Source organism: Typopeltis vanoorti, chromosome 3, assembly GCF_054136105.1.
Source record: "Typopeltis vanoorti isolate ZY-2024b chromosome 3, IOZ_Tvanoo_1.0, whole genome shotgun sequence".
NCBI lineage: Eukaryota > Metazoa > Arthropoda > Arachnida > Uropygi > Thelyphonidae > Typopeltis > Typopeltis vanoorti.
Genome location: NC_143551.1, coordinates 90,577,314 through 90,603,873, shown reverse-complemented (window position 1 = coordinate 90,603,873; position 26,560 = coordinate 90,577,314). Strand labels below are relative to the sequence as shown.

Genomic DNA, 26,560 nt, shown 5'->3' with positions numbered 1-26,560 from the left:
ATAAATCATAAACTAGGACACAAATACAGAACAGAAATTCCTATAATTCTCATTCCTATAATTTCTATATAGACAGTCCTATGAGAGCTCTATACAATCATCTGGATTGGACTTCCTGAATTATGCAGTGTAACCACTGTAAAACTTATTTTTTCATATCTGAGCAGGTTGAGTTGAGTATCATATACTAAAGATGTCTTTCTACATTTCAGATTTCTGATAGTTTTTTTTTTACCTCTTAGTACTGAAATGTATTCCTGATTGCAATTTCTCTTGCATACTTTTTATCCTAATTGATAAAACAAAAGCTTAGAAGACTTCAATTTGGTTTTGACCAAATTTAAAAAGTTGGTCAAAAATTTACATTATTCATCATCATCAAATTGATGACATTTACCCTCAGGAGATGTACAGGATATTGGGATAGTATTACATGAAGAAGTTACATCATACGTTCCACCTGCCTAGTTGGTTAAGTGGTATTCGCTCTCCAGCCAAAAGACTGCCAGTTTGAATCTCCTGCCATGGGCATGAATGTTTGTGATTGCCTATGAAAATACTAGTGGTGGCTGCGGTTCATTGTAGTTGGCGGATTAGGTGGAGACAGAGTTGTAGAGTAAGTGTCCTCCCTTGATAAGTAATTGGACTCTCTGGAAGTGTCAAGTAATAATAATAACACTTTTTTTTGCTCTTCTTTGCTCTCCCATTCTGTTTAAGTGACCATACTACCTGAGGTTAGCTCTGCTAACACATTCCTGAATGCTAACAATGGCAAGTTCTTTCCTAATATCCTCAGCTTTAATATGATACTACCATTGAAGCCATATGTTCACGTCTCTCTAATCTTTCTCCAAACTCTCATATCTATGGTCTCCTTTCTTTGATCAAGTGATTTATTTCTAACTCAGCTCTCAGATCCATAATTTCATAACCAAATATTTAAAACTTAAAAGTTTCAAAATTGTTCACAGAGTTATGAAAATACAACTTTTGGCTTAGGTTTCTTGGTACTGAGATAAACAGAGCCAGAACAGGAATAGAAAACTGGGTGAAAAAATATTAAATACCTATTATTTTTTCCTAGCCAAATATTTAAGCTTAAAACTTTTGAAATTGAGCTTCTAGGCACAGACTCTTTAGGAGCTTGTATGTTTGCCTTATGTTAGTGTTACTAGTTGTGAGGTTTCACTGGCTTAAGAAATAGTTCTCGTCAAAGAGCAGAAAAACCTTACACAAAAACCACAAACTCTACTTAGGAAGCCTTTATGTTCATCTATTCAGATTTTCAACTTCAAAACTTAAGTTACAAAGATTTGACTATAAAATAATAATGGGATTTTTAATATCCTTTCATTCAATAGCTTTTCATTACCACGCTGAAGCCACCTTGGCTCTTTCTTCAACAATTATGATTCATGCACTGAGTTCACCTATACAATTTTCTAATGTGGGATTGATATGGCATTGAAGAGGTTTTGCCTCGCAAGGTTGCTGCCTGGTCTCTGATGAGAAATGATAATTTGAAAATAGCTGTAAGGGCCAGTAAAGTAGTGCTATCGATTGTAAGGTGCTACTCAAAAACCAAACCACTACTAATAATGTAATGAGATCATGGTAAAGTTTATCCTCTAAGTAGTGCCATGCTAAGGCAACTCTGATGCCAATTCTCATAAGCCCTCTGATTAATAAGCTCAAATATTTTACTGTGAAAGAATACTGGATTTTTAATTATCCCATTCAATTACTCATTCATGTTTTCACTTTTTATCTCATTTAACCATCTTTCGAGATAATTACTCCAGACATCTTGAATACCAATCTTCAGTCTATATGTATCATCTTTATCATTTCTGGGGAGCCTCTGTGGCTTAGTCAGTTTTGACGATGCCCTTTAGTTGGAAAAATCTGTCCAGGATGCAAAGAACTCTTATAAGGCCTTTTCAACTGAAGGTGAGTTAACTAGTCTCATACAGAGGTGGTAAGGTTTTCTCCCCCTGAATATTATTCCAATTTTCTTATCTTTCCCAACAGCTTTACCAGATGCTAAATCAATTAATGTTTTCTTCAATGTTGACACTGAATCTACGGTTTGGTTCTTGTATTCAACCTCTATTTTTCCTCCAACAGCATTTGAATATTTGAGTTCACAGTTCATATTTGAAAGATGTTTGGCTTTCATTCTTTTTCAAAACTTTTGCACACATTTTCCTTTTCAATATTATCATCATAATGTGACATCTGCAAGGAGTCCAAGGACTCATCATGGGATTGATATGGCATCCTATTCTACTCCCCTACATACATCTCACCATCTCTACTACCACTTAATTTTCCAAAAACCCGCGACACCACTACCATCAATACCATCTACTGCTGACCACCACCACCAACAAATCTTTACATGGGCTTTTTCTCAATTGAAGGCAAGTTAGCCAATCTCATAGGGAGATAGCAAGGTTGTTTTCTTCCAGAACTCAGGTTTTTCATCCCACTTACAGGCAAATTAGCCATGAGAACACAGATAAAAAAATACTGTTAGTGGTGGCGATTAGCAGTAGATGGCACTAATGATAGTGGTGTCATGGGTAATTGGAGAATTAAGTTGAAGGAGAGATGGCAAGATGTATATAGCAGAGCAGAGTAAGGTGCCGTCCCATGACGAGTCCTAGTGCTCCTTGAAGGTGTTGCATTATAATAATAATACTGAAAAGGAAAATATGTACAAAAGTTTTGAAAAGAACAAAAGACAAGCAACTTTCAAATATGAACTGTAGACTCAAATATACAAATACTATTGGAGAAAAAATAGATTTCTCTCATCATGACAAGAAGATGATATTTGTTATTACTGGTTTCAAAACTAAATTCTTCAAAACTTATTATTTCAAACCATGTGTCTACAAACTTTTGAATCCTAAACTAGCAAGAAGATATCAATATCACTAATAACATATGAGGTGGGGGGGGAGGCTGAAAAAGTTCTGATAAACCCTAAAACAAACATGATATTAAAGCAACTGATATAACCACAAGAAACAACATATCTTAAAACCCAAGGTTTCATCAAATTGTAATAATTTGTTCTTTTTCTTTTAGGATATACAAGAAGACATGTCAGAGATTTTGAAGAAATTTGAACACACAGAGGTACAGGCTGTCATCAAGTTTTTTGTGCTGCAAGAAAAGTTCACAACTGAGATTCACCAAACTTTGTGTGAAACTTTAGGGGACTGTGCCCTAGCATATCCAACTATAAAGAAATAGAGTAATACATATGTTTCATTCAACTTCTTGCCATCAATATTCTGCTGTGAAAACAGATATCCTGTATTATGATCATATGAAAACTTACATCTGTTATGTATGCCCCCGCCCTCCTCCAAATAATGCAAATAAATCATCATTCATCAATTATAATCAGAACTTTCCACAAAAGTGATTCAAAAAGTAATATCTTTAAAATAATCTAAAATTAAAACCTATGTTTCACAACGAAAAGGATACTGAGTCAGTACATTAATCATCAGATAAATCCAGAGTTTGGGAACTAAAAATTCTCCTGCTACAGGTATAATTACAGGCTCTAATAAAAATTAAGAATTTTTTTAAAATTAAGAAGTTGAAATTAACATGAATAAAATAATCAAAATCTACTAATATCTATTTTGGTATCGAGTCATCCACATTGATATGGTCTTAAATCTAAAAGCAGAAGAGCTTTCTAGAGGAATATAATAAATCTGCAATCTTATACACATTACCGCATGCTTACATGAAACAGAAACCACCACTGAAATAGTGAATGATAAATGCAACTTTTTTAGGTGAATTTTTTTTTTGTTACCTAAATGTTATTAAGTAACCAGAAACATATATATTCAAATACTCAACAAAATAGCAAATGTCAGAAAGAGTCATATTTTTTGAACCTTGTTAGCCAAGTGTATTGATAACATCTCTGCTCTCCAACCAACAAACTATGAATTCAAATCCCACAGTGTCATGAATGTTGGAAATCTTGAGGTGCCAAACAGTTTTTGATTTCTAATATGAATCAATCCTGTTCACTGGAGGCCTGAAATGGCTAGTAAGTATCATATTTGATTTTGAAAGCAGGGCAACCAGATTATCTAAGAGCTACATAGCCCAACATATCAGTACAAAATGCATTAAATTAAAACCTTCATGGAGTAGGAAAAATTGCTTTAAAAGTGTGGATCTCAAAATAATGTGAAACAAATTATTTTACCAAAAGTGCTTTTGAACTTTAAACATGCTTTTAACTATTTTGTTCATTTCGACCTATAAGGCTATAGGTTCTAAGATCAGACTTGAGCAGAGTTCTTCAATAGTCAAGTAATCTTGTAGGCTACCTTAGCAACCTTACCAATGTCCTCTAAACCTTAACTCTCTGTAACAAATTTAGTTCAATCCTTTATCCAAGTGTAAGCAAACAAAGTTTGCACCTGAAGTATCTTCAGGACTGAGGCAACTTGCAGCAAAGGTGGACCAAGCTCTCATCAATCCTGTCTCAGTATCTCCCATAATGCAAAGCACATCTTTTCGCAGATATGTATAATGCTATGCATTAAGGGAAAGGCCACTACCCAGACCAGTTTCGACCTTTATTGAGGTCTCGCCAGTGGGAGCTAGGCCCAGAAGTAGTAATACTAAGGCAGAAGCAATGGATAGGTCATCTTTACCTATACGAGTTGCCAAAAGGTGTACCACCTTATTATTAAATTACTCTGGATTCAGAGAAAGATGTAGAAAGTTTATTTTCCACTTGGTTAGACTATAATAATTTAGTTTAATCCTTTATCCAAGTGTTAGCAAACAAAATTTGCACCTGAAGATACTTCAGGACTGAGGCAACTCGCAGTAAAGGTGGACCAAGCTCTCATCACTCCTGTCTCAGTATCTTCCATAATGCAAAGCACATCTCCTTGCAGACGTGTATAATGCTATGCATTAAGGGAAGGGCCACTACCCAGACTAGTTTCGACCTTCATTGAGGTCTCGTCAGTGAGAGCCAGGCCCAGTGGTTATGCTTTGCATTATGGGAGATACTGCGACAGGAGTGATGAGAGCTTGGTCCACCTTTGCTGCGAGTTGTCTCAGTCCTGAAGTATCTTCAGGCACAAACTTTGTTTGCTAACACTTGGATAAAGGATTAAACTAAATTTATTATAGTCTAACCAAGTGGAAAATAAACTTTCTACATCTTTCTCTGAATCCAGAGTAATTTAATAATAAGGTGGTACACCTTTTGGCAACTCGTATGGGTAAAGATGACCTCTCCATTGCTTCTGCCTTAGTATCACCACTTCTCGGCCTGGTTTCCACTGACGAGACCTCAATAAAGATCAAAACCAGTCTGGGTAGTGGCCCTTATCTTAATGCATAACATTATACATATCTGCAAGGAGATGTGTTTTGCATTATGGGAGATACACCACTAGTCACCTGTTTTCATCTCAATTCTGCCCCTCCATATACCACTTTTTGATATCTGTCCAGCAACCACCCTTTTATCCACTGCGTCATGTCTATCCCCCATTTATTCTAATTTGCATAACAGAGTTCCATGCAGTATTCTTTTGCTGAATTTTGCAAATCTTTGCAAAATCCAGAAAAAGCATCATGTAGCCATTTCCTTTATCCATTTATAATAGAGTAACTCAGCTGTTACTCTATTATAAATAGTAAATTACTAAGGCATGACTGACCCTTCATAAAACCATGTTGATCCCATATAGCATCATATTTTTATCTACCCATTCTTGAATTCTCTTTTTGCCCAATTTTTCTATGCCTGAGATACTGATTAGTCTATAATTTGCTACTCTCTTAGAACCTGCCTTATGCAGGGGAATTATTTTGCCCCCCCCCCTTCCACTAACTTGGAACTCTACCAGAGCTGAGACTTAAATTAAACAGCCTAGTGAGAAGTATTACCATTTCCCTTGCACATTCTCACAAAACCCTAGCTGATATCCCATCTAATCCCATACTGTATTTACATTGAGATTTTGCAATATCCTAAGAATCAATTCATCCACCTCTGTTCCCACATCAGTGTCTGTTACATATGTTAAAACAGTAACCTCACTAGGATGATATATACTCTTGTAAAAGTAGTCACTCAGTAACTCAACTATTTTATCAGTCTCCTCATGATCTTCATCATTCATTAAGGTTAGTCTTCCATCATCATTCTTCCTCTTATTTGCCACATAATGAAAGAACGTTTTTGGATTGCCTTTGGCCTGCTTGGCTAGATTTTGTCATAATCTCATTTTGCCTTCCTTTCCATACTGGCCACCTTTCTTGCCTGAGCCTCGTACTGTTCATGAGTTTGCTGATCACCTTTCCCTTCAAATACCTTCCACAGCATTTTCTTCTTCTGCAGCTCATACTTAATGATATTACTCATCCATCTAACTTCCATCTTATTAACTCTCCTTTCCTTAGGTATACAATTTAATATTGCTTCCTCTAGATGACCCTTAACTATCTGTAAGTATGTTAGTAGCCATGTTTTACAATCTCCCAAGTCAAAACCATATGGTCACTTTCACCAATCAGAAGCAATGTGGTCACCTTGGTTATGGATAGCTCTTCTGATCTTTTGACTAGGTCCAAATACTCTCCCACCACTAGTCCCCTCCATCATATTTTGCCTTAAATAATTATCTCTTAGTAGATGTATAAATTCTATTTTCTCCCTACCACGTGATCTTTCTTCTTTTCAGTCTATATCTCTATTGTTAAAGTTCCCCCTTAATAATCACTTGACCTGTATTGATTGTACTAATTTGGCGATGCATGTCTTAGATATCATCTATGGAAGTCCCTAGCCTACAGTAACAACTAACTGTATATTTTGTCTTACTGGCCTTAATCTTGCACCGGACTGCTTCAAATAAACAGCTACCCTTCCACCTATCTCTTATTCTTTTTGGCTGCAATTCATCCACTATCATCAGTAGTACTTCCCCCCCCCCATCGTATCTTCTCTATCTTCCCAGAAAATACTAAACTCTTCACATTCTATCCCTGTAACTGCATCATCTGCTGTTAACCAATCCTAATGCCTATAACTTTTGGCAAGGGTGCAATAACCAATGCCAAAAACTTCCCCCTCTTATTCCCATCTAAACTAAAAGATTTCCTGTAACATTCATCATCACCACCACTAAATTCCTGCTATTTACACCCAAGGGAAGCAGAGGATGCTCTGGCATAAGTTTATCCCTGACTTCCTCTGATCAAACATCTATTTTGTTAACCTTTGCTTTCCCATTCTGTTTAAGTGATCATACCAACTTAGTTCAGCTCTAAGTTAGCATTCACATATGCTCACACATACTGAATGCTAACAATGTCAAGTTCATTCCTAATATCTTTATTTTTAATGGTTCTGTTAATTGCCAATCTGTTCAGACCTCTAATTTTTCAATGACTGTTTTATTTCTGACTCAACTCTCAGATACTTAGTTAAAACTAGTCTGAACACTGTCTTGTATACAGCTAGATTTAGTGTTTTGATTAATTTGTCTTATTCCATATAAATTTGATTCCCACCATAACAGCTTTTATCACAACAACTTATTCTGCTGTTTATTATTTAATTTGCCATCTTCATTAAAAATTGATTAATCAAAAAAAACAAAAAAAAAAAACCAGCTAACGCCTTTTATTTCCTAATAGGGAATGGGTGAGACCTTTATACCCTATCTAGCTTTTGGAGACTGAGTGGGCAGTTCAATCTCCACCAGTAGCCAATCAGAGATAGCTGGCCCATGTCTATCACTAATTATAGGTGGCTACTGATGAAGAGGCCAGCAAACAAGTGCTGCCATCTCTTGGTGCCTAACTCTAATAGGATATGTTATTGTCTAAAACAATGTGGGTACTATGGTTGATTTTCTTGGGTTTACAGGAGTAAAAATCTGCATGCCCATGCCAGAGATCGACTAACTCAAGAACCGGTCAAAGATAGGCTTAGAAAAAGTTCATCCAGTCGGCGACTAGACTTGAAATTAGGTCTAACTTCGAGCAGCCAAGCGCAGAGGACGCAAGTGCCACTTCCACTGAGCTACACAGGCCTGATTAATTAGTGGAAATATTTTACTTCTATAGCTTCTTCACTCAGAATGCAGTCAATATTTTCTACGTCCCTACTTAATTTCATTAGTTTTTGTCTTTTTATTTGCTAATTTCAGACCAAATTTCTTAAGGCAGTTACTCAATGTAGTCAAGTTCTCAATACTCAGTGTATTTAGGAGTATGACATACCTGCATAGACAGCTGAGTTGAATATCTCAATTTAAATATTTCAGAAGTGATGACAAATCTGATGCATATTTTCTGGATGTGCTTGCATCAAAATCCAGAAACTAAATTCAATTTTTATATTTTCTAGATTTATAGAATATAAATCTAGAAAATTTATATTCTAGATATAAATTTTCTAGATTCAGGATGCATAGCTCCTGAATGGCATCCACCATTCAGGAGCTATGCATCCTAAAAACTAAAAAATTGCTGAATCCACAGGAAGATGTATTTTTGAACACTAAACTGTTTGATAACTGTTTGTTTGTAGACTCCTTCATAAGCAATGGTTAGAGCCAATGTTCCCTCTAAGTGCATGCATGCACATGCTGGTCAAAAAAGGAAATGTATATGTCTAGTAACTACATGCACAAAATTGTTGCATTAAGAATTTCTCATTTACAGCCACTTTTTTAATATACTATAACAACGAACTGTGCAGTAAGTCATACCTATCACCTATTTTATTTTGTAATTTCTACAATATCTCCACTCCAATATTACTCTAACCCATTCCAACTTAATACACTCTAATTAGTTATATTCAGTCTATGTCATGTGGGCGAACTGACACTGACATCAGCAAGCTGTAGAGGCATATCAGGAAGGAAGGACTATTGTCTGGACAGTACAGTCACCTGAAGTCACACAAATAACAAATTCATGTTTTATCCTTTGTCCAAGTGTAAGCAAACAAAATTTGCACATGAAGTATATTCACAACTAGTATACATCGACCTGATTGACCAAATGGTTAGCACATTTGCTCTCCAGCCAAAAGGATGCAAGTTCGAATCCCGCCATCAGCATGGATGTTTGTGATTGTCTGTGAAAATACTAGTAGTGGTGGGTGGTAGATGGTGTAGATGATGATGGTAGTTACAGTTCATTGTATAGTTGGTGGAGGCAGAGAGTTATAGAGTAGGTGCCCTCCTTCGATGAGTGTTTGGACTCCCTGAAGGAGTCACATAATAATAATAAATACTTGTATACAGAGGCAAATGACTTCACATATTACTGCCTTAGTATTCCATAATGCAAAATACTAATCCTTTCAGGTGTGTCTATTATGGGAAGGGCATTATCTAGACTGGTTTTGACCTTTATTGAGGTCTCATCACTGGTAGCCAGACCCAGAAGAGATATACCAAGGCTGAAGTACTGCAAAAATCATATATCTTCCATGTACAAGTAGTGAAAAGGCATAACACATTATTAAAATACTCTGGATTAGAGTTATTTATAGAAAGTTTTTTCACTCCAAATGTAAGCAAACAAAGGGTTCACATTACTAAGGCAGTAATGTGAAGTCATTTATCTCTATATTCAAGTAGGCTAGTCCTGAAGATACTTCATGTGCAAATTGTTTTGCTTACATTTGGACAAATGATTAAACAAGAATATAATTTCTTGGAAACTTTAATTTATTACCAAGTGAAAAAACTTTCTACAACTATAATAATAATAATGAATACCTGCTAGATTTCTGGTCAGGATATAGACTAGACCTTATTAACATCACATTGCAACATAAAGATGTGCACAAATTCACATGAAGAGATGACACAAGAAATAAGCATCACTAACTATACTATTGTTGATAGTGATGCCTTCATGTTGGAATATAGAAGATACAAGAGTGTGTATACAGAGATTTGTAACTGGGAGTGATCATTTTCATTTGGTTTTAAGTAGGGTAAAAATGAATATCACATCAAAAAGAACAACATGTAAGAAAGTTAAAAAAGACTTGAAGTTGAGCAGCTTTTACAGGTAAACTGTAGTCCTAACTATACAAACATTATTCAGGCAAAAAAATGAAAACAGTTCAAAAACAAGAATCAAACTTTGGAATTTCAGTAGCAAAAACTCTGAAGAAAACATTGATTGATTCAGCTAGAGGTCACAAGGTCATTTCTGTCTGCAAGGACAGAAAAATAAGAACACCATGGTAGAAACAATAAATTAAAGAAGCAGTACTGGTAAAGAAAAAAGCATACCAAAAGTTCCTAGCAACTAATTCAGCAAACATCCTAATCAAATAAGAGAAAAATGTAAGAGAGCTAAGCTATGTGTACAATTAGGAAAATCATGGCAAGACTTCAATAAGAATATGGAAGATGCATAGCAAGGAAAGTGGCAAATTGTACTGGAGGCTAAAAAATACTGTTTCACTGGAGGCTAAAAGGATGCACAATACAAATTTACAAACATCTTACATTATAGCCTACCAGTTTCACTAGCAAACTGTCTAGCTTTGAAACTGGTAGGCTATAATGTAAGATGTTTGTAAATGGTCAGTATTAAATAAGTTTGTATTTTTAATTATTAAACGACCAATTATGTTTAATTTAAGTCTTCAGGCTCTAATTAAGTTGAATAGCTACTGTAACAATTTTTCACTGAGATGAAAATCTGCAATAAAAGGATAAAAATAGAAATGAGGAAAGTATTAACTGATTTCTTAACTGCTAATCTACTGAACAGCTATTTAGACATTGTTAGTAAAGATTGCAAACTATATATGGAAACAGAACAATCAAAATGGTATGCTGGAGGAGCCAGGTGAGTAAATTTATATGGAATAATAGAGAAATTAAGAAAACATGAAATCAGCAATACATACAAAGCAGCATTCCAATCAATTCAGATTACAACAGACATCCTCAATGGCTGAATCATATTAAAAAAGAAAGAAATCAGAAAAGAACCTGGTATTATTAGTGTTAGATCTTGAATGGGGGGGGACTCTTTCAACAAAAGAATCACTCATACAAGATCTAACAGGAAGCATAACAGTGAATAAGAACATACTTGTGCTTCTAGCAATCAAGCTCATTTTATTAGAAAACATGTCATGTTTACCATAGAAAACGAGATAATAAGTCTGAGATTTGAATATCTCATCTGAAACTATGCTATTAAAATAATACGTTTGGATTATGTATAATATTATTTTAAATATTAGTATTAAAACTGTGTCCTATGCAACAAAGTATATGTATTGCCAACAAAGGTCCAAAGTGGTAAAGTTGTGGGCTAACCACCATCGGTTAAATGACGCCCAAAACTAGGGTATTCATAAAAGGCGAATGGGGCACGCGTTCCCCGAAAGGAGCAGACACCGTAAGGCGATGGAATGACATCACCTCGTCAGGACAAATAGGGAGGCTCCTATACAGTTACATAAGTCTGGTATCCCCCACCGTGTTTTCTGTTCCTGTTTCCCTCGTGCAGACCAGCGATGCGGATGGCGATGACCAGTATCAGCTCTCCCGTGGCTGACTAATGCAAGTCCGGCAAGGCTAGGCACAAGACGACAGCAGATCCCAAATGTGAGCCATCGGTGAAAATGTGCCAATGAAAGATAGCAAAGGATCCCCTCTGAAGAAGGTCGAGCTAAGCGATAGCGACCTATGTGATAAGTGAGTGTCCAGCAAGAAAGAATGGCCATTTCGAATAAGTACGTGACCTCCATGTGGAAGCAGTTTGCAGCAGTGGAGATATCCCACAACAAAGGATGGACAAAAGGGTCTCAACGTCAACACTGCAGAGTAGTAAAGTGCTGTGACTATTCTTGCTTTATATTGATAAAATTTCGTGAAGGGGAAGGAATAAGAACCTTGCTGAAAGAAGGAGAACTTTAATGATAATACATCTTCAGGGACTCTATAACCATATTAGACTAGTAGTCTGAGAAACCATGTATATTGTATGGTTCCAAGAATATTGTAAGAGGATTGTTAGTTAATAATTCATAAGTTCAGAACTAGAATAGTGTCTTGTACCATATGCATACCAAATTGTATATGAATGATATGCTAAATATTTAGTAGATGAATTGTGTATAATAGTGAATTATATGCCTAAAGTGTGAATGTTGTGCATGTGATTTAGATCATTTCCTTTAGTATTACTTTGCTTGAGGTAGAATGCTAACCTCGTATTGTATCTAATTTATTGTAATTCTTTTAGCCATATAATAAATATGTTTTCCTATGTAAGCCTGTGTGTGATCTAAGCATGAGACTGACTTCACCAATCATTAAATTTCGGACCTACGTGTAAGGGGAATATACAATCAGTTTTAGAGTTAACAGGCCATGACTGCAAAGTTAAGATATCGATAGCTTCCTAATTTACTTTAAAAATTTTGGTGACACTTAATTTCTGGGAAACTTCCCTAGGACAAGAAATTTCTGTCCTTAAGCTCTGGCTGGAGCAGCAAATCAAACAAATTTTGTCAGAGTCCAAAAAGGGGAACGGCCTCAGAGAACTAGTTTATAGATAATCTTAGAAGGTACTAGAGTGATAATAATAGATAAAATAACAGAAAGTAATGACGTAACATTAGCATTTAAGAATGTGCAAGCAGTTAATCTAAATATTTTTGCTTAAACAGAAGGAGAGAGAGGAAAGCTTATCAAAAGTTCCTTGAAACCCTAGTAGAAGGAAAACGATCTAGAGAAAGACCAAGAACTAGATTGATTGAATCCCATGATGTAATGCACATGTGTCATTGTCATTCACATGTTTTGATAACAATAACATGAAAAGTGAGAACAAGCAGATATGTGGCCACTATGCTGAATACATCTCATTTTGTGCCAATATAATTTAGTAATTATTTTCTCATGATTATATTGTTGTGCACTTAAAGCGATGAGGAATGCATTGTGCTTAGGTAAGTGTGAACAATGCAGACTCTTTTTATTATGTGTTTAGTGAAATGACATTAAAGTCCAGCAAAACAAGCAATCAGTCCGGAAGTTTTCCCCCACTTGGTTAGGCTATAATAAATTTGGTTTAATCCTTTATACAAGTGTAAGCAAACAAAGTTTGTGCCTGAAGTATCTTCAGGACTGAGGCAACTCGTGGTAAAAGTGGACCAAGCTCTCATCACTCCTGGTCTTAGTATCTCCCATAATGCAAAGCACATCTCCTTGCGAGCATGTATAATGCTATGCATTAAGGGAAGGGCCACTACCCAGACCGGTTTTGACCTTTATTGAATGTTCAAGTACAGGTTAAACTCCAAAAACTCAGCGTTCTTTCCCTCAGTAACAGGCTCACCCTGCCACTGAGAAGAACACTCAGAACCGATCAGCTCTACACCGCAGTAGGCTCACCCCACTACCGAGCAGAGCTGCTCATATCTCATCCGAGGGGTAACAGCAACAGCCGTGCCTCAGTTAACTTCATGGGCTACAGCATTGTCATTCATACCCCCCCCCCCCCCGCACCCAAGACCTGGGTGACAGCAACAGCCGAGCCTCAGTTAAAACTTCATGAGCTACAGCATTGCCATTCATCACCCAAGCTTCCAACCGCTTTCGACCTTTATTGATGTGAGGTCTCGTCAGTGGGAACCAGACCCAGAAGTGGTGATACTAAAGCAGAAGCAACAGAGAAGTCATATTTACCTATACGAGTTGCCAAAAGGTGTACCACCTTATTATTAAATTACACTGGATGTAGAGAAAGATGTTGGAAGTTTTTTCCCACTTGGTTAGACTATAATAAATTTAGTTTAATCCTTTATCCAAGTGTAAGCAAACAAAGTTTGCAACTGAAGTATCTTCAGGACTGAGGCAACTCGTGGTAAAGGTGGACCAAGTTCTCATCACTTCTTGTCTTAGTATCTCCCATAGTATTGCCTTAGTATCACTACTTCTGGGTCTGGCTCCTACTGACGAGACCTCAATAAAGGTCAAAACTGGGTAGTGGCCCTTCCCTTGATTCATAGCATTATACACATCCGCAAGGAGATGTGCTTTGCATTATGGGAGATACTAAGACAAGGAGTGACGAGAACTTGGTCCACCTTTATCACGAGTTGCCTCGGTCCTGAAGATACTTTAGGCACAAACTCTGTTTGTTTACACTTGGATAAAGGATTAAACTAAATTTATTAAAGCACTCAGTCCTCTGAAGAAAGAAGTATATTCATGAACTGCATGTAAAGTGGGACAACAAGACAGGACATGGGCTCTCCACACATGCTGAAACAGGTGTATATTATTTAAGAGAGGATGGTTAATGGATATAAATTCAGTAATAACATTTGATATCTCAATCAGAATGATGGGAGCCTAAAGAGATCATGTGAATCGTTGCTACTTCTGTTTAACAAATACCTGCTTTTCTGAAAGATAATAAGCAACGAGATTACTGTTCTGACCTTGACGAAGTGAAAATGCTTGGCTTGTGGAGCTAGCAGCAAAACTGTGTATGTTCATAGATGGTATATGCTCTGCACAAGCCAACTAAGAGTATACTCGTATGATGCTTACTGCCGGCAACGAGATTACAACACTGACCTTGAAGAAGTGAAATTGCTTGGTGTACAGGAACAGACTATGCCGAAGTAGTGTGGCAGCGAATGTGTTAACACGAGATATTTGAATCTCACCAAAACAAGTGGAAATCTCACAGCATAGATGCAAGACTGGAACCTACTACAAAGATTACCTTGTTTTGATGTTATTGGAGATGTTGAGGAAAAACTTAATTCTTATGAATGGCATTAGTTTACAGATAGCTTAGTTTGACAACTATGCTTCCACAGTTTTCAAACAGTGGAAGCGCAGGTAGCTGAATAGATGCAAATCTTCCTCTATTCTGGTAGCATATGGCATCCAACGGGTGTAAAAGTATACCCATTCTTTACTGTAATAAAACCTGGTGTGAATGAAAATTCAGTTCTACTTATAAACAATTTTTACTTATTTATTGACTGTTTCTAGTAGCAAGGCTTATGGCTTATACGTTGGTCAGACATAACTGGTGATTAGTTTACGGAATTAACAACGCATATAAAGTATATTAATTAAAGGTAACTTTAATGAATAACTTCTATATTTCAGCAACGTCACATTGCCATCTTCAGGAACATAAAGATATGGTATGTGCATGCAGGCACTAACACAAAGCAAATGAGGAAGAAAGCAAGAAACTAATATTGTTCCTAAAGTCCTAATGGTGCCCTCTGGTGGGCTAATTTGGTAGTCTTAGCAGTTGGGCTGAAGTTCTCATAATGTAAGTCTCCCAAATTTGGGGTAGTTTCATGCACCCAAATTTGTTGAGGTTAGGAACGTTTTTTAGAGCTGCTGAAGATTCTATGAATAATCTTTCGTATTTAAACTTGCTGCAATGAATTATTTTTGTTTTCTTCCAACGAATTTTATGGTGGGTATCTAAAGCATGGTCTGCCAGCCCAGAGCAGCTGTACTGGTGGAACTGGATGTAGTCTTTGTTTTCTGAAATCCTGATATTTGTTGTTCTGCCTGTTTGGCCAAAGTAGGACAATTTGCAGCTGCAAGGGACCTGGTATACACCCGGTAGGTCTTTGGTAGAGTGGATAAGGGATGCCAACTTTTTATATGGTTTGTAACAGGAAGTAAGGTCATATTTTTTGAGGATATTGGTTATTTTCTCAGAGGTGCCCTGGATGTAGGGGATGGTGATAGACTTGGTGTAATCTTTATTGTGGAGGGGGGGGGGTTGTGGTTTACTGGTTTTAGTATTTTTTGGATTTTTTTGGGGTTATAGCCATTGGCTAAGAAAGTGTTGAGGATGTGGTTTAGTTCAGTAGTTAGGGCCTTGTCATCTGAGCAGATTAATTTTGCCCTGTTATATAGTGTTTTTATAACCCCATATTGTTGTGAGGGGTGGTGGTGGGACTGCTGGTGAATGTATCTGCCAGTATGGGTGGGTTTTCTGTGAACAGAGAAAACCAAAGATCCATCAAGCTGGCGGGTGATTAGAGTGTCTAGGAAGGGGAGGGTGTTTTCCTCTTTTTCTAAGGTGAACTGGACTCTGGGGTGTTGGTTGTTTAAGTGTGTTAGGAAGGAGTGGAGTGTGTCTGAGCCATGTGGCCAAATAGCAAACACATCATCCACATAACGAAGCCAAATAGTGGGTTTTTGTGGGGCGGAGTTTAAGGCTTTCTCTTCAAATGTCTCCATAAAGAAATTGGCCAAGGGTGGGGAAAGCGGCGAACCCATGGCTGTCCCCTCTATCTGTTTGTAGAATCGTTGTTAATTCCGTAAACTAATCACCAGTTATTGACTGTTTCTTTTCTTTTTTTTTTGTGATAGTCTATTTATCACATCATTTAGTCTGTTTATCACAAAAAAAATGTGTATTCTTGATGAATTTAATATTAAAGTTTGAAATTACAGTAATATTTTAAATTAAAGCTATTACTTCAACACACAGTTATACTTAACAAAAATTATATTCATGAGCATGTGACATAACTTTCAGACCAGACAACAAGGCTTGTATATAGAGGCATACAACTTTACAACAAATTGCCGTAAGTATTCCTAGGTTTCTTATATGTCTAAATCTTTCTGAATCTTAATATTATTATGACATCTAGTGAATTAATTTTTTGGTAATATCTACAAAAAAAAAAGGAACTTACCTGATTTAGAAAATATCACAGCATGTTCATATATATTTTTGGCTAATAACAGAAATCCTGGCAGAGGTAATGCATGCTAAAGTAATAAATGATTCAATTTATTAAAATTAATTTCAACAATGTTTTTATTATAAAAAATTTAGTTGGGTTTTAGAATAAGTAATTTACTGATATTTTCTGGTTAGTGAATTTAAAGTGGTGCAAAGGTCAGGACCAGCTACTAAGTGATGGTGGTGTACATTAGTTAAGTTTGTGTTTATGCCATGAATATTGATAAATGGATGTGCAAGTTTTAAGTTTTGTATGATTTTTTTGAGGGAGGATTTCTTTCTTATTATGGTAACACTGTTTATCATGGTAGTGTTTTAGAAGTTGAATGAAGAGACATGTCAATGATACGGAAGTTTCCATGCCATTGCATGATCTCAAAAGTGCCCCCCTAATATATCGTGCTACTATGCTGTCCTCCAGGAATGATATGCAGTGTACTCAGCAATAAGATTATGTGCCAGGTGATTGGGAGGCCTTGTGATATTCAGTCCTATGTAGCAAGTCTATAGTATGCCTAAAGAATGAAGGAGATCAAGAGAAAGATATCCCATTGTAAAGGGAATGCCGCAGCCCCTATAACAGAATCAGGCCTCACTATGAGAAGGAATGGTTAATAATGTTTCAGGAGAGGCTGCGCACTGCACTTCATTGGTCCATTAGTAATCCCTTGAATTCAATTTAAGTTAAAGCTAGATATTCCGACCACTATATTATGGATATCCACAGGAATACAAATAGCATAGTGAACTTGACAAATAAGTGAAAAAAAAAAAAAATGATGGACCAATTTATAAAGAGGCACTAACATGCTGAAATTTCTGAAATAGTGATATTTAGAGACTTCTCCTTAATCAAAAATAGTTCAATTTCTTGGGTTTTAAGCCATAAGTACTATATAATAATTGTAATAAAATAAATCAAAGGTGCATTAAATTAAATACACAAAATTGGGAAGAATTACAATATCTGTGTACTCAGAAGCCTAGCCTGGCCTAGAATTGTAATTAGAGAATGCTAAACCTGCATTATATAAACACATTACTCTGAAATTATACTACAGGGTGTTTCAAAAAGAATCACCCGATTTCAAATAATTATATTTAATAATGAAGTTTTTAAAGATATACAGGGTGTTTCAAAAAGAATGTGAAACATTCTTTTTGAAACACCCTGTATATTTACTATATCCTGAGTGAATCTTAAAGTATTACATAGTGAGTCACTGATTATTCTTATTAGAAGAATTACTAAGGCCAAAATTTGACCTACAGTCTAAGAGTTAAATATCAAGTCCATTACTTTTATTTGACTGAGGTATTCAACAAGGCACAGCCTACTAAATTTGAAGTACCATATCAAATTAATTAAAAAACCAGAGCACTTTCAAATTTCAAATCAAATCAAACTGGACTATGAAAGAAGGTTAGGAGAGGAATGCTTCCTGAACTAATTTTGATCAAATATGGAAAAACAGTTATTCCTGGAGCTGGTTATACTTCTGAGAATTTCAACTCACAGAAAGGGATTAACAGACATTCACAGACACCTCTACAGGTTGCACTGTTCAACTGATTACAACCAAATGTAGAATACAACTGTCTGATATACCACTAGAGATTCTCTGAAAAATTAAACTCAGACTAAAAGGATGTGAGGGAGGACTACTTCCTCTGCAGATATCCTTTCCAGCTTCATCAATTTAACTAATTTCAACTTTATCTGGAACATAGATGTTTCCTACAATGCTACAGGTTTCCTGAGTTATTTACCTAACTCAACTAAAATGAAGGAGAGGTGTCTATCTCATCAAACACTACTACAGGTTGCATCCTTTAACCATTTATGACCATATTTGAACTGCAGTTTTTGTTTGTTGTTTAAAGTCATATGAGAAATTCAGCCCAGCCAGACTAAAATAAACTGGACTGTTAGGAAAGATCACTTCCTCCTCCTTGTCAGACACACGTTCAACCATGTCAAATTCTTGACATGTATTCTCAAGGAATGCAAAGTGTATGGGATAACATGTGAGTACTACATGAAACATTTACATTTTTGCTAACTTCCTCTTGACAATTTCCCTCCAAATTAGTTTATTATTTGTCAGGATTTCAATGCAGTCAGTTTTATATATTTCAGTCTTCTAAGCAGTTTTATCCAGCTCTTGACCTTTCCTCTCCTATTCTGTTTTAAGTGATCATGTCAGTTGAGATTAGTTCTGCTCACACATTCCTGAATGCTAATTATGTCAAGTTCCTTTCTAATATTATCTTCATTTTTTTAAATATGATTTTGCCATTGATGCCATTTATTCACTTCCCTAATTTTTCTCTAGTCTCCAATCTCTGATAATCTTTATTTCTAACCTTTTTATTTTCCTTCTAACTGTTTTAACCTTTTTTTTTCCTTCACAAATCTAGAATCAAGCAGTTTCTTACAATTGTTTAAGATCTCATCATAATTTCCCAACAGTTGGACTAAAATGGTGGGCAGAAAGGAAATTGAGTGTCAATGCTACAGTTTATACCATTCAACCAATTTCAACCAGTTATCAGTTATTTGGTGGCTGTTTTACCCACTTCAGATAAAACACATATTTTATATATAAAATATAAAAAAATGTAAAAGGGAGCAAGTGCTGAAAACAGATCAGTTGAAATTCATAAGTGGCTACCTGCTGTTTTAATTCTTGATAAGGTAAATTCTTATAAAATTCAAGCAGAACTATAAGCAGCAAGCAGTTACACCAGTAATGATTTAAAAAAAAATAGTAAAGTAGCCCACTTTACTAAATTGCACCTGTTCTCCCTGCATACTTCAATATACTTGGTCACATCTCCATATATATGTTTTTTTTTTTTTTTTTTTTTTTTTTTGTAAATGAAATACAGGCAATTCGCAATAACAAGCTTAAGGACCACAGGAATGGTTTGTTATAGTGAGTAGTTTAAGTAAAGTGAATTTCTTTTAGCACCGCACTATACCTTAAAGTACAAGCCATTAGGAAAAAGAAAACCAGGACGTCCTCTTAAACGATGACTTCTAAGGCCGGAAACAGGCCATGCTAGACCTAAATCCTTGATATACATGATGATGACAATACCTGTAACACATTGATCAGGTCTTTTCAGTAGTTTGCTTTAATGAGTGAGGGAGCTTATTACAGAGATGTTTGCTATAGCAAAAGTTAACTATATAAATATACACAATGCATTTTTTTAAAATAAACAATAAGATGCCAATACTCATATCATCACTTAATATTTCTATCAGAGCATTTTCTGAAATACATGAGGACAAAAAATAAAATCACGATAATTATTTTCTAGTAAGATTTAAGTATATGTAGGTTTTCTAAATTATACAGCATGGAAAAAGAAATTGCCGAGGAATAGATATTAATAAGTATTAGGTTTAGAATTAACTTTTTGTTTTAATATGAGTGCTCTAGTTTTATAAAATGAAGTGGAATTGTTTGGATGTTTGAATTTTGGATGTCCATGCAACATGATATTCATACAAAGTTTCATAAACATCAGTTTATAAATTCAACAATTAGTGACATCCATGTAGATTACTAAAATCCAATGTCTACTTGAGGAAAATACAGAGAGTTTCAAAAAGAATGTCCTGATTTGAAAATTGTATATCTCTGCAACCACAAACCACAAATGAATGCGACTTGTACCATGTGAATGGCCTTGGCCCAGAGTTTGATATGACGACCGCTAGATGCCACTACTAGCTTCCAAATAGCCACTATGCTTAGTTAATGAGAAGATGGCATCTAGTAATTGGTAATTTATTTTGTAACTGTACCACATTTTCATTATTAAATATAATTATTTGAAATCAGGTCATTCTTTTTGAAACACCCTGTATAGAAAATAACTAAATACACTTACTGAGTAGAAAAGTACTTCTTTGGGATGCTTTCCATACTGTTCATGTAATTCTTCTTGATAAATTCCCATTCTTGCTGACACAAAGAGTGCAAAGGTGAGCAAAAATATACCTGAAAAGAAAAATTGTAATTCACCAGACACAATGAACCGAAGTAAATCCTTAACTTTAAGAACATAGTAATAAAGAAATGTAAACAAAGAAAACTGAATATACATACAAGCAACAATGTGCTAAACTTGACAAAACAAAGCAGGAGCAAATGGAAGACCTTATTTTACAAAAATAGGATTGGGTTGTTTGGAACATGGCCAAAGCTACTATAGCTAAGAGGTTTAGTATATTATGTTAATTTCATATGTTATGTGTTCTTGTTTCATTTCACATGTTCAAACCATCCTACTACCTTCACACAAGATACTTAATTTACCTGAGAAACCTTTATAAAGATTATTTCACATCCCAGATGAATCTGAATCCAGGTCTTTCAAACTAAAGGAGGTTCCACACAAACAGAGATATGCTCTAAATTTGTGTTACATGAAAATGAATGACACAGACATAGGTTATTGGAAATATGCATATTTCATCTCTCAATGACTGTCATTAGAATGGAAACTGTTGCTTATATGATGATTTATCTATTTAGTGTCTAAAATCTAATGATAAACACTACTTCTGAAGATTACAACTACAAAGAAGAATCAGCATGTGGCAATTTGTATAACTGACGATTATGAGTAGAAAACAGGTATACATTCACATTTTCAAATTGTGCACAAAGGGATCACGTGGTAGCACTCAACAAGATAAAAGGTAAAAGGCTGCACTAAGTGAATTGTGTTTGAAGGAAGCTCTTTTCATGAAGGAATAAAGTGCAAACATGGAAGTCTTGTAATGTCTCAAAGACATTACAAGATGTCTTTGAGACATTACTATATGATTTCATGTGTGGAAGAATTATTGGAAAGCTTGAAGAAGACAGCAGAATTACTAATATTGCCAGAGAGCTTGGAATCTCACATAGAGTTGTATCCAGGTCCTGGGCTGCGTTTGAAACCAATGGAATGTGTTCCAGACATTTGCTAAGAGGTCAACCTCATTCTATCATGGAGCATGAAGAAAGATTTTTTGGTTATAACAACAAAATGTAATTGACACACCATGGAAGGTCAGCTTGCAAGTCGGCTCCATTCAAACACAGGTACACAGATATCTCAACAAACTGTGGCAAGATGTCTGCAAAGTGGGCATATATGCCTGAAGGTCTGTAGTCTGCATCCCTTTATCCATAGCTCATCGTAGAGCCAGTTTCCAGTGGTGTTGTATCCATAAAAACCGGACAAGATACCAATAGGCTAATGTACTCTTAACAGATAAGAGTTGTTTTAGTTTTATATCTGATTCTTGATGACAATTCATCCGACATGAAAGTGGTACTGCTTACCATTGTGAGAATGTTCTTGAAAAGGATAGATATGGCAGTGCTGGGGTCATGGTGTGAGGGAGGCATTATGCTTAATGGATGCACTGAGCTACAAGCTAGAAAAAGGGTACTATGACTGGTGAACGGTATTGCAATGAAGTTCTTCAACGTCGTGTTTGATTATTCCATGGTGGCATAGGCGAAGAATTCATTTTATGAATGTCACACACCACATCATACATGAGCAATAGAGATATTGTAGAGATTAATTCCATAGAACACATTTGGGGTGCAATAAGGAAATGCATTGCTACTCAAAATTCCCCTCCAGAAAAACAAATAAGACCTTATATTTGCTCTGAAGGAAGAAGAGTAAGCCAGTTTGCATCATGAACTCCTGAATCACTTGGTGCTAAGTATGGTACGACATTATGAGTGCTGCATCACAGTTTGGGGTGGACATATTCCATACTGAAATGTCTGTCTGCATAGATTTCTGTAAGCAACATACATTAATTCCTTAACTACATCCTTAGGAGATTTAACTTTTATCAAAAATGTACTGCAACTGAATTTGTATGAAATTTAAAACACATTTTATTACCATGCTGGCAATAAATTTAAGTCCACATTTGGCTGCAGTCATGAAAAATTTTTCATATACAGGTAAAAATGTAGTTCGTCTTTGGCTTTTGGTCACCAATATTTCATTCACCAAATTTCAGTTTATGAATCTTGAGAATTTTATTAATGAATTTGATTCAGTGCTATTCACTTGTAAATGTTTCATCTTTTTAAATGTGTGAACACAGTTTCTTATCAGAATACTACATATCAACCACCTTAAGTTTTTCTTCTATGTGAAAAATGCATTTTCAAATCTCAACAGGAAAACAAAACTTGGGTACATCATTATATGTGTGTTGCATTTCATCATTGGTACATTATTATAAGTGTACACATTTCAAACTCCTGACAAGAGCTAGATAGTGTCATCAGTATTGCCCATTTTGTGAATGGCATTTGATGTCATGGAGAATAAACCATTTACTGGATGGCCATTCCTATTTTAAGTAATTACAGCAAAGTCTAAATATATGATACAATATCCAAATTTCGGAAGACCAAGATCTAGGTTAAATGATGCAGATGGCTTAGAAGATATAATAATATTGAAATCGTGACAAAAGAGACTAATTTAGAGGCAGTCAATAGGAAATTGGCAATAATGTAAACCTATTATGTACTACTATTAGAGAATTCTGCACACCTCTTGGGAGTACATATCAAGAATTTCATGATGATAACAAATTTACCATCAGACGACACAGAAGTGAAGATTTGGAAGTAAAGAAAACTGGAAATATGAATTTTAGATAATGAAAATAAAAGCAATGTAACATATACTGGCATGCAAATGAAGAGACATCTTGGTTATTCATACTGCAGATATATGATATGCAGAAAGTTTAGGTCTAATCAACTTGATCCAGTGGAGTAAAAAAAAAAGCTTAAATCCAATGAGAATGGCAGTATAAAGCTTGTGCAGGATAAAATTGAATTTTATATTGAAAAGAAGAATGAACAAGTAAGAAAGATTTAAAGCGAACAAAAGTTGAGCAGCTCTCAGATGTGAATGCAGACTAAAATACACAAACATTATTCAAGAAAAAATGAAAGAGTTTGAGAAGAGGAACCAAACCTTGGAGATTCAGTGGCAAGTCCTGAATAAAACACTGATTGATTCAGCCAGAGAGGCATGTGGTGAGGTTGTCTGCAAGGATAGAAAAAATTAACACAGGAAGTTAAAGAGGTAAGAAAAGAAGAAAGCATATCAAAAGTTCCTGGAAAATGAGTCAACTTGTGCAATTAGAGAATAATGTAAGAAAGCTAAACACTGTGTAAAACTATGTAAACAAAAGTCATGGGAAGACTTTGGCAAGAAAATAAATATCAAGAACGTGGCAAAATATTCTGGACACTGTTGAAAAAGCTCATAAATGGAGGAAAGAGTGCAGTAAAAGGAAGAAGGTGAAAAAGGTGACATGAAAACTGGAGAAAAAAAAGATATCCTTGAAGTATGGAATAATTACTTCGAAAAATTGTTAAACGAAACAATCAGTGACAGCATAGTGGTAAAAAACACTGACCAGGCATGCAATCAGGAATACACATCATGCCTGAAGTATATAAAGCTTGAAATGTGGAAAGGCAGCTGGAGTAGATGATATTCAACCAGAAATGCTCAAGTATGGAGGCATAAAAGTCTTACAGTGGCTGCACTGCATATATCAGAGGGCCTGGACAGAGGGAAAAATTCCAGATGATTGTAGTAGAGATTTCATAGTACCCATATATAAAAAGGGAAATAAAGTTGAATGTGAGAATTACAGAGATATTTCCCTACTGAGTGTTCCTGGCAAGATCTATGCAAGTATACTTGAGAAATGGTTGAGAAGAATTGTGGAAGAAAAGCTTGGTGAAGAACAAGCTGGATTCAGGCCAAATAGAGGCTGTCAGGATCAGATCTTCACTTTACGACAAATAGTCGAGAAAGCATGGGAATATAACATAGATCTGTATTTAAGTTTTGTCGATCTGGAAAAGGCATATGACAAGGTGCCAAGAGAGAAGCTATTCAAACGTTACAGTTGTATGGGTGTCAATGGAACATTATACCAAGCGATACATAGTCTTTATTTGAGTAAGTCAGCAATTAGAATTGAAGTACAGGAAGATCATTTAATGTTAAATCTGGTGTCAGACAAGGATGTACATTATCCCCTCTCTTATTCATTATCAATACGGATCACATTATGAAGTTAAGTGGTATTAAACCTGATATCAAAATTGGAGATGTTAATATCAGCTCTTTGCTTTATGCAGATGATGTTATACTTCTTAACAAATCCACTATAAGTCTACAAGATTCCCTGACTAAATTGAATAATTGTTGTAATAGATATGGTATGGTCAGCAATAACAAGAGAAAGACATTGAAAATATCAACTGCATTGTGAATGGAGAACCTATAGAACAAGTAAAACATTTCAGCTACTTAGGGACGATTTTTAATGAAGATGGTAAATTAAATATAGAAATAGACAACAGACACAAAAACTTATTCTGATTACAAGACCATCGGTTTAATACACATATGTAAGAATGTCGACTAGTTTCACTAGCAAACTGTCTAGCTTTTTCAAGACTAAAAAAAAGGTGAAAAAAATAATAAATGCAAAAAAACGAAAGAATACAGTAACCGTTTATAACGGTTAGGCAACCAAATTGGACAGCTCGCGTGACAATGCATGCATGTAGCAAGATGCTTCAGTCATTATTGTGAATACGCATTACATAGTTTTTAGCGTACTGTAGTTCTGCTATACTTAATGAATTAATCAGATTTTTCAATGTATCTTTCAATACTGCTCCTTGATTTCAGTTCAGGTTATTTCCTGTTTGTAGGACCACTGCTGCTTCTTTGAATATTCAGCATCTGTAATCATCCTCTATATATGGCATCATTGAGCTGTTTTCCCAATCTATTGCATGGTTAGAAGTTGAGAAGTGATGCACCAAACCTGAGATATCTGTTCTGTTATGATTTATATCTCCAATGTGTTCCTTCTGTTTAATTTCCAGGCTTCTGGAAGTTTGGCCTATGTAGGAAAATCCACAAGTGCATCGTATTCTATAAACACCTGCATATTTGAAAAATGGAACGCTGTCTTTAGGGGATCTTAAAAACTGTCTGATGGTTGCAGTTAGTTTAAACACAATTCTGATGTTTCAAAATTCGCTATTTTAGTGGAGACTGAACCAACATAGGGGATGACTACGGATGAAACGTACTGAGTTGCTATCCTTTGTTTTTGGAGGTTATTTTTATAAAGCAATTTGTTGATTATGTTTAGAGGAAAACCATTTTCAGATAGTGATTTCGATATTCGAGAAAGTTCTGTACGTACATCTCCTTCTTCTGTGACTATGTTTTGGGCTCTATTTCGTAACATATGGATGATGCTGTATTTTTGTATATGATGATGATTGGAAGTAAAATGCAGATATCATCCAGTATCTGTTAGTTTTCTATATATAGTAAGTTTAATATTATCATTCTCTTGTCTTTTGACCAGTATATCTAAAAAAGGTAGTTGTTGGTTGTTTTCCAATTCTAAAGTAAATTTGATTTTGTTGTGCAACGAGTTGATTATATTTAAGAACACATGTAAGCTTTCTATTTTTTCTTTTCCAAATTGGAAAAGAAAAAATAGAAATTTGGTTGCCTAACCATTGTAAACAGTTACTGTATTCTTTCGTTTTTTGCATTTATTATTTTTTTCACCTTTTTTAGTCTTGACAAAGCTAGACAATTTGCTAGCAAAACTAGTCGGCGTTCTTGTACA

At 35.4% G+C, this 26,560-nt stretch overlaps 1 protein-coding gene across 1 annotated transcript in view; it reads right to left on the bottom strand.

Annotated features, from left to right (window-relative positions):
* The window catches only part of Efr (ER GDP-fucose transporter), a 137,719-nt gene that overhangs the window by 47,709 nt on the left and 63,450 nt on the right, over positions 1-26,560 (bottom strand). Inside the window, exons 7-9 of the mRNA XM_090390724.1 lie at positions 20,728-20,837; positions 16,772-16,847; positions 3,505-3,583 (exon numbers count right to left, since the gene is read on the bottom strand). Of these exons, the coding sequence (XP_090246850.1) occupies positions 3,505-3,583; positions 16,772-16,847; positions 20,728-20,837 (265 nt within the window). The remainder of the gene's footprint in view (positions 1-3,504; positions 3,584-16,771; positions 16,848-20,727; positions 20,838-26,560) is intronic.